Genomic DNA, 10,565 nt, shown 5'->3' with positions numbered 1-10,565 from the left:
TTAATGATTGAATAATTTAATGTGATCACTTCTAATAGATGTTCTATTTTAATATATCACACATTAACAAAATCATGACTTCTCTTTTAATAGAATCGATTTTGAAGACAACTACCGGTCTGTGTCATAGGTTGTTGCTGGATCATTGTTTTTAACAAGATTTTCCGGTTTTAAGGTGTAACCGAACTGGATAGAGTCAAGATCAGGGATAGACCGGTCCAGGGGATGGTCGGTCCATTTCAGTAGATTAGACTTCACGATGAATTTTATGCTCTGTGATCCTGTATTAAGATCTCTTCTTTACTGTTGATGTGTGATCTGAAAGTTCGATTCTTTTATGTGTATAAAAAAGAAAGAAGCTAATCTGATTCAGACTCATACTGTGTTTCCCTCTTAGAACTCCGGCAAGCCCATTTCTAGTTTACGACCAGATTTGGTCCCTGACTGTCTTAATATCATGACGATAAGAGACTTACGGTTGGAAGAATCATTTGGTGGTACTTGTCTGCTTTTCTCGCTTCCGAAAATGGTATCTGAATGTTCACCCCTAATCAAATGTAAAAAAAAAAAATAGTTATTGAAAACAAAATATGTACTTTTTATTATATTTAAATACAATATACAAGTTTAAAACTCATTCCACGTAGGACGCGGATTATCATCTAGTGAGTGTATAAAAGGGGAAATGGAGATATATAGATAGTCAAAGAGGCAAAATCTAAGGGTTGTATTGTTTGAGAGGAAAGATGACAAGCATGACTGGTTTATTTATTGATGTAAGTTATCTAAGGCAACATTATCGGTGGTGGGGGAAGGTTCTTAGCGTGAGCCCCACCACCTTTTGCAAAAACTAAAAAAAATGTCCCTAATTAAGAAATGTTTTTTTCCACAGGTTGTTTGTACTATTTGCGATCCTATGATACGTGACGGCCCGCGATTAGTTCATATTTATATATATATATATATATATTTTAAATCAGAAAAAAAGAAAAAAAGTTTAAGGACCCAAAAAAGTTTTATGATAATCATGCCCTTAAAACAAAAAGATTTTCACATCCCTTATATGATAAAAGCAAACAAATCTAGATGTTAGATTAAGAAAATTATTTTCCTATAAAAAATAATGAAATCGTCGATTACCAAAACCTGGTTTGCCATCTATATTATTAAAATAGAAATACACTTAGGAATTACCTTTTAGTTTTTCAACTTATTTACACTGTCATGCCACTGACAATTAATGAATCTATTTTTTAGTTTATTTTGTCTTTTACAGATTAATAAATGCATGTCATAATTATCTATTTTAAACTAATAAAATAGAAAATCGTTGCAATATTAAATATTTATATATACAAGTTACCTTAAATAACATAGTTATAATAAAAGGTAAATTCTTAGTGAAAATGAATCATATATTTTCTGCACTTTTTTCCTACACATGTCTAAAAATATCGAACATGAATTATATCATGATGTCTGATTATTTTTCATATGTCAATAATTTCAAATTTCACAACTTTATTATATTAAAATATGATAAAGTAATATATTCAGGTAAACCTAAATATACTAATAATTATAGACAAATATCTCACATTTATCAATATCTACAAAAAAACAAGATATTTTCAAATTCAATGCCAAATTTTGACCACTATTTAAAAATATTATTTCCAAAGACATCCTCCTATATTTATGGCATTTGAACTTTATATTATCTATATTAATAAAATAGAAGTAAAAAACTGAATTAACTCTGAATTTTTCATCTTATTTACAATGTCATGCCAATGAAATATTAAATGAAACTATATTTAAGGAGTTTTGTCTTTTTCTTATTTAAATATTAGATTTAAATATTTAATGTCTTTTCTTAATTTAAATAATATACTTCCATAATCGAATCTTAACCAAAATAGATTTCCTAATAGATTTTGTATAAACGTATTAATATTTTTCAATATTTATTAACAAGAAAAAATAAAATAAAAGTCACATCAAAATCAATTTATATATCATATGCTACACTGTGATATAATAGACGACTAAAATATTAAAAATATAATTATTCAAATTAATAAATAAAATTGTTATTTTAAAATATTATATTAACAATTATGTAATACATATTAATTTACATATATATATATATTATCATTATTACCAATAAAATAATTTATTCATAAATTATTAGTATAGTATAATGCTGCCATAATATAAGTCCAATTAGTTATAAATATTAATTTTTTATATGTTACACTATGATATAATAGATGATTAAAATTATAATTATTCAAACTAATAAATTAAATTGTTGTTCTAAAATGTTATATCAACAATTATTTAATACATATTAATTTACAAATATATATATACATATATAATCATTAGTACAAAGAAAATATATAAAGTGAAAGCAAATATTTATACCGCCACAGATCAAGCTGTATAATTATTAAAATTAATAAATAAAATTGTTTTTTAAAAATATTATATTAAAAATTATGTAATACATATTAATTTACAAATATATATATATATTATCATTATTACCAATAAAAATAATTTATTCATAAATTATTAGTATAACGCTGGCATAATATAAGTCCAATTAGTTATAAATATTAATATTTTATATGTTACACTATGATATAATAGATGATTAAAATCACAAAATATAATTATTCAAACTAATAAATAAAATTGTTGTTCTAAAATGTTATATCAACAATTATTTAATACATATTAATTTACAAATATATATATATATATATATATATACATATATAATCATTAGTACAAAGAAAATATATAAAGTGAAAGCAAATATTTATACAACCACAAATCAAGCTGTAGAATAAACAACAATAGCGCAATATTATTTTTCTTTGACAAATTAATTTTAATTCCAAATATGTTTATAAATTTAATGTATTTATAAATTGATTTTATTTATTTTTAAAAGATGCTAAGATTTTGGAATTGGAAAAAATTATGACTCACTTCTATATTATTTTAATTAAGAAATTAAAATTTATATCAAAATATTTTATTAAAATTTTAATTTTTATTATAATTACAAATATTAATTTTCAATCTAAATTAATATTTAAATATTACAAAATATCATTTAGTATAAACAAAAAAAAACTAAAAACACAAAATAAATACATGTCCGGTTAGACGGGTCAAGTGCCCATCCCTCGTTTTGCATTTTAGGAGATAATTTGGTCTTCAACCACAGATGAAAATTGTAAGTGTAGCACGATGTGCTCTATAATGTAATAAAAACATATAAATTGTCTATTTGTGTTAATAACTCATTATAATTTTCGATAATCTAGTTTTTTTTTGTTTAAAGAATGCTGTTCTAGATTTTTTTTTTCTCATAAATATATTGTAGAGAAATTAAATGAAATTTTCTCATTAAGAACTCAACTAATAATTTAGAAGAAAACTATGTCCGGGTCATAGGTTGTTTTCCAAGAAAACTATGTCCGGATCTCATTGTTTTTAAACAAAGATATTCCGGTTTTTAAGGTGTAACCGGACCGGATAGTGTAAAAGGTCACGGAAATACCGGTCCAATCGGTGGTCAGTCCGTTTCAGTAGATTAGACTTCACCATGAAGTTCTGCTTTGTGATTCTGTACTAAGATCTCGTCTTTACTTTTGATGTGTGATCTGAAAGTTAGATTCTTTTTTGTGCGTATAAAAAAGAGAAGAAGCTAATCTGATCAGACCCATACTGTGTTTCGATCTTAAAACTCCGGCAAGCCCATTTAGAGTTTACGAACCAGAGTGTGATAATATCATGACGATCAGAGAGTTGCGGTCGGAATCATTTGGTGGTACTTGTCTGCTTCTGTCGCTGCCAGAAGATGTGTTCGCTGCTACCTCTCGTTTTCTATCTCCAAGCGACATTTGCAACCTAAGCTTATGCTGCAAAAGCCTCTGCGACCTTGTGGATACAGAGAAGATATGGTTCGTGCAATGCGAGCTCGTAAAGGCTCTTCCTTTATCCGACATAGTCCGATGGAGGGTCGGGATCGCTTCTTACAAGGCTCTCTGCCGGTTTCTCTTAAAGGTGACGAAGCCTCTGGTCGGGGTTTGGGTTCACCAAGAACCTGAGCTTGGGAATGTTGTTCACGTGATGCCTGGCTTCTTGTCTGTTGTTGGTTGCCGGATCATCCCACAAAAGGTTGGTCCTTTGGGGATTCAAGAAGGGAGGGTTATGTGGTCACCGGTGTTTGAGATCATCTGTGATCACGATGGCTCTGCCAAGTTTTTCCTCCATGGAAGAGGCAGAGAAGGAAGTTGCGTGTACCCTGGTCTTGTTTCAGGCATTGACAAGACTTGCAATGTGCTCTCACTCGAGGTTGAGCCGAGGCAAGAGAAGAGGTTGTGCAGTGGGGATCCATTTCAGAAGCTCAATGATAGCTATAGAAGATACTTCGTCCAACTAGTGACTAACCATGTAGGTCTACATGTATCTGAACCATTAAGTGTAAAGTTATTTCCCACAAGGAGAGAAGATGAAGAGACGCTGTTGGAGCGTAGAACCATGCTCCTTAAAATGCACAAGTTTGGTAAGAACTGGAAGCACATGAACCTGGAGGAGGATGGGTTGTGTTACAATCCTACGCGGGTAGACATTGGTGGTCACTGTGATTCCCCATATGTGGATCTCCGGAGCTTTCTTAGCGCTGGTGACAGATTTGGTCTTAGTCTCAAAGCTTCCTACACTGACATGTCTTCTTACAGAGGGTGGCCACGGATGGATCTATACCGCTTTTGCCTGCATAAGCTACCGATCAAGACTCCTGTATATGACGAAGAGCATGCTGGTTTGTGGGGAGGAACGTTTGGGTGGCCGCCTGGGATATGTAATGAAGATGAAACCGGAAATGCTTTTTACTTACTGATGCTCTCTTACGAAGAGTCCAAAAAGAACAATGGGAAACGTCTTGTTGGGACGAAAATACTCGAAGGCACTGACTTTGTGCAGCATCCCAATGGAACGGCAACTTTTGTTGTGGATATAGACACACCTTCCCTTGAGCCCTTTCCGTTTGATGCAGATGGAAGACATTTTGAGCATTCTTACAAAGGAAAGGGTATCTCATATGGCTATGATTTCCGTTATCCCGGTTCAGCACCTGGTTCACTTTACTTGATCTCTGGTGATCATCTTGCGTTCGTTTGGCATGAAACTAAACATGTGTTTACTTTGAAAAGACTAGACCTTGACCAGATCATGAAGAAAGGTTTAGGTACGTGCGTGCCTCCTCTGCCTCCAGTTAAGAACTTTACTTATTTGGAGACATCTTACACAAACGTGTTTACCAAGTCATGATGAATCTGTTCGTCTTCCCATACCTTGTCTTGTTTCTGAGATATAAACTCATTGTTTGGAGATATAAACTCATTGTTGAATGTCTTGTTTCTGATAGTCCACTTACTTTTTATTTATTTTAAACTAAACCTTTTTTCGTTTGGTTCAACATTTTTAACAAAACTTAACAAAACAATGTTTTATATTTAATTCAGACACAAATCTAGTTACATTAACAATACATTATTTTATAAGCTTAGTACACACATATTTTTGAAAGCATACTTTTATGTTGCAGTTTTTTTTTTTCATTCAACAATGAGATTATATAATGTCAACAAGAGAACCTTACAAAATATGTTGAAGAAAGCCTCCTATGATGATGTTCTTTGTCCTGAGGCAAACACATTAGTATGAGATTTCGTCAGATAAGTATAGTTTAGACATGGAGGCAAAGGCGATACACAAACGCCCTTCTTCAAGAGCTCTTCAAGGTCAAGTCTTTGCAAGGTCAACACAGTTTTAGTTTCTTTCCAAACAAACATGAGATTCCACTTACTTTTATTTATTTTAAACTAAACTTTTTTTTGTTTGTTTCAACACTTTAAACAAAACTTAACAATACAATATTTTATCTATCTTATTAAAATATAAACATTGTATTGGACATAACATTTATTTTGTAAGTTTTTAAATTAAATACACATTTCTACTTTATAGTTAAACCTTCATTAAATTATTAATATTAATTTCTTAATTCTACTATTCATGTTTCCAAACAATATATTTATTTCTTTATACTACAATTCATGTTTCCAAACAACATATACTTAATTATTTTCTATCTACCACTTTCTCTATCAAAATTTTGTAAAACATCATAATTTCATAAATTACAAAACAATGAACTTTAAAATCTATCTTATTAAAACATAAACATTGTGTTGGACATAATATTTATTTTTTAAGTTTTTAAATTAGATATACATTTCTACTTTATAGTTAAATCTACATTGAATTATTAATATTTTTTTTGAAACACTATTAATATTTATTTCTTTATTTTACTATTCACATTTCCAAACAATATATTCATTTTTTATACTACTATCCATGTTTCCAAACAACTCTATAATTAGTTATTTTTTATCTACCATTTTCTCTATCAAAGTTTTGTAAAACATCATAATTTCATAAATTACAAAATAATAAACTTTAAAATCTATCTTAGTAAAACAAAAACACTGTGTTGGACATAACATTTATTTTTTTAAGTTTTTGAATTAAATGCACATTTCTACTTTATAGTTAAACCTACACTAAATTACTAATATGCATTTTTATTCTATTATTCATGTTTCCAAATAATATAGTCATTTCTTTATACTACTATCCATGTTTGTAAACAACACAATACTTAGTTATTTTCTATCCTACCATTTTCTCTATCAAAATTTTGTAAAATATCATAATTTCATAAATTATAAAACAATAAACTTTAAATTTGGATTAAAAGTTGACAAATTATGAAACCATAACAATTTAAATCAAATTAGATTACATATCGATCTTCCATTGGTTTAATCGGTTAGTCTCAGATTTTAGTGATTTCTTAAAATATCCTCCTATATATTAAAAGAGAAGTACAAACGCCACGTGGCGCTCACACAGTTCTTCTCACGAAAATTCTCGCGTTTCTATTGGTCGAATTTTTCTAATTATTCTTTTTGATTTATTTTTTTCATCGACCTTTTAATTGGAAAGTGACATTAATTGTCAAACGCACTAATTATTTTTTGCGCAAAAATCGTAATCAATGTCGACCATTAATCATAGCTTGCAGAAGAATTTTAATAAATGTCGACTAATCATTAAATGTCTTAATGACATAATACATTTTATATCTAATTAGGAAACTTATTATTATTAACATACCTTATTTATACTGATTACTTGCGCAAGTCTCGCATCATATAATATGCATAATCGTTTTTAACACTACAAATTTAATATGTTTCCTTTAATCAAACGTAATTTAATTTACATACCTTAGTATAACCAATTACTTTCACAAATTTAGCAAGTAATATTCTTGGCGTCATTAATACTTTTCACCATCACTTTATATATATAGAGTTCAATGTCGAGTTCAAGCAACACAACCATTTTTTAGTTTCATGCATCTATTGTTTAAGTTTTTTTTTTTATGTTTTTGATCGTTCTAATTTAAATTATATTTTGTGATCCTGAGCAGGTTTATGATCCAAGGGATGATAATCAATACTTAGTTCACAGACGAACATTGTTACTGGTAATTTATTCGAGACTTTTCTTCTCCAATTATTTTGTTCTCTTGCTCTCCACATTGTCTCTCTATCAATCTTTGAGACGAAAAAGTTTTTTTGTCACCAAAAAGACCACAAAACTTCCTCCATCCATTCATGATGCATCTCATCGGATTTGTTCTATCAACTATACAATTTTGTTTTTGTTTCGGGATTGTATACATCTTCAAATCTTTTTGTTATAATCAATGTCACTAAATTTGGTGAAACTGATCTTGCAGAGCTGGAGCCTTGGATTTGAGTCTAAGTTTTGAGGTTGAATATATATGTATTTTATAATATATTGTTTCTTTGTTTTCTTATATGCAGAATTACAATAAACACCATCATTGACGTTTCGTCACAATTGATTGTTGGAACCTCATAAATGTAATTTCTTTTTTGTTGATTTTTTGTAGTTTCTTTTTTTTTTTGATTTATTGGTTCTATTGGTTGATTTTTTGTAATAGCTCATCAACCAATTTCATGAATGTAATAACCTCATCAACCAAGCGATTCTATGGGCTGATTTTTTGTAATTTCTTTTTTTGATTTATTTTTCTAATCAAGCTACTAATCGGAAAGTTACATTAATTGTTAATCTCATTAATCATAACTTGCGCAAGAATCTTAATAAATGTCGACCATTTAAATTAATTCATAATCTCATTAATCATAACTTGCGCAAGAATATTAATAAATGTCGACCATTTATTAAATGTATTAATAGCATAATACGTGTAATATTATAACTTTCTCCCAAAAACGTTTTTATTATGTTTATATTATTAATAAAAACTTGATAATATTAATTAAATTCACTCATTCACTATACATATTTAATATATTTCCTTTAACCAATTGCTCTCATTAATCATAACTTGCTAATCGGAATATTACATTAATTGCTCTCATTAATCATAACTTGCGCAAGAATTACAATAAATAAGTGTATTAATAAGTTTCTTTTTTACAAATTCAGAATTAAAATATGTATATATTTTGGTTTATCATGCAAGCTAAATCATTGAGAAACGTACACCAATTTACTATATATAAGATATTCACAGTAGAAGAAATGAAGCCACTGACTTTTTATTCTCAACTTTTTATTTTCATATTGTTTTTGTTGTTTTACATCATTAAGCTTTTATATATACATATTTCATCAGAGCTGACTTTTCTTTTGGTTTATATGCAGATGCCCTATTATAACGACTTCACCACGATGCAGGTAAATTTTTTTTAGTTCTAATGACATGTTATTATTTAGTCAATGACATGTTATTATTTAGTCAATGTATTCGTTATTGTTTTTTAGTTATATTTTTTTATTGGATTATTTTTTGTTTTCAGATCTCAATATATAATAAGGTCATTTTTATAATTATTATTATCATCATTTAACAATTATATTATTACTTGTTTATTATTTAGTTGTCACAATTTGCCTTGAATGAAAAATATGTCCATATTTATAACATTAATGATTACCAATTAATGATGATTACAACATCACGTAACATATATTCGTCATATTTAATTCACAAGATTGATTGGTAATAAATAAGAATGATTTATGTTAACGCATTAAATTCAAAACATCTATATCGCAATAAAAAGAATGTAATAAATTGTATGAATATATTATTTGATACTAACTTGTCGTGCAATCATATTTAAACACAATAATAAATATGATACCAAGTTGCGCAAGTAATCCACATTGAAAATAAGGTAAGTTATTAATAAAAAGTTAACAATTTACAAACATGGTAAATTACATTTAAAATCGTGAAGTAAATACTCTTGGGATTCAAATTACTGTTAAAAGAATGTTTACATTTTTGTATTTTTCAAAAAAAAAAGGTTTACGATGAGGGAGAGAGAGAGAGGGAGATTTAGTATTTTGGGTATACCCAAGGATTTATAGTTTAGTGTTTAGGATTTATCCAAGGGTTTAGGGTATATCCAAGAATTTAGGGTTTAGTGTTTTTGGTTTTTTACCCAAGGGTTTAAGTTTTGTCCAAGGGTTTAAGCTTTGTCCAAGGGTTTAGGGTATAGTGTTTATTGTTTATGATTTTCTTTTTTGTGACGATTTTAAAATTGTTAAAAAAAATTCTTATTTTCGCAGCTACTAATATTTTTCATTTATTTAAAAAACTTAACACAAATTATTATTATTTTATTTATTATCTTTAAAGAAGATGTACATTAATTGGCAAACTATGATTAACTGGTAATTCACCCAAAAATTACAACATTCATCTGTTTGACATGTTATTACAATATTTATCTGTTTGATTTCTAGGAAAGGTGATCTTAGAATATTAAGATACCTATTATATTATCATAAATTGATCTGCAGTAAATATGATATCAACTTGCCAAAGCAATCCGTATTTAATATAAGGTAAGTTATTAAAATTTAAAGCCAAATTAACTAAAGGTAAATTATTTAAACAAAGCAATAAATATGATACCAAGTTGCGTAAATAATACACAATGAAAATAAGGTAAGTTATTAATAAAAAATTAACAAATTACAAATAGGAAAGTAACACAAATTTGAGAGAGAGAGAGAGAGAGAGAGAGAGAGAGAGAGAGAGAGAGAGAGAGAGATTGATTTAGTATTTTGGATATACCCAATGGTTTACGGTTTAGTGTTTAGGATTTATCCAAGGGTTTAGGGTATATCCAAGATTTTAGAGTTTAGTGTTTGGATTTTTACCCAAGGGTTTAAGATTTGTTTAAGGGTTTAGGGTATACTGTTTAGTGTTTATGATTTACTCTTTTGTGACGGTTTTAAAATTGTTAAAAAATTCATGTTTTGGTAGCTAATAATATTTTCATTTATTTTAAAAACTTAACACAAATTATTATTTTTTATTTATTATCTTTAGA

General features: G+C 28.1%; 1 protein-coding gene across 1 annotated transcript; it reads left to right on the top strand.

Moving 5' to 3' along the window:
• Positions 1-3,549: 3,549 nt before the first annotated feature.
• On the top strand, positions 3,550-5,496 carry LOC108838817 (putative F-box protein At5g39480). The gene has a single exon (XM_018611690.2). The coding sequence runs from the start codon at positions 3,817-3,819 to the stop codon at positions 5,356-5,358; it is 1,542 nt and encodes a 513-aa protein (XP_018467192.2). The 5' UTR covers positions 3,550-3,816; the 3' UTR covers positions 5,359-5,496.
• The last annotated feature ends 5,069 nt before the right edge of the window (positions 5,497-10,565 follow it).

The sequence above is a fragment of the Raphanus sativus genome, chromosome 4, assembly GCF_000801105.2.
Source record: "Raphanus sativus cultivar WK10039 chromosome 4, ASM80110v3, whole genome shotgun sequence".
NCBI classification, from domain to species: domain Eukaryota; kingdom Viridiplantae; phylum Streptophyta; class Magnoliopsida; order Brassicales; family Brassicaceae; genus Raphanus; species Raphanus sativus.
The sequence above is the reverse complement of the archived record's forward strand: the minus strand, read 5'-3'. Positions and strand labels throughout refer to the sequence as shown.

Bases quoted from the DNA above. Each gene is read 5' to 3' on its own strand.
- LOC108838817 (XM_018611690.2), top strand. From the start codon at position 3,817: ATGACGATCAGAGAGTTGCGGTCGGAATCATTTGGTGGTACTTGTCTG.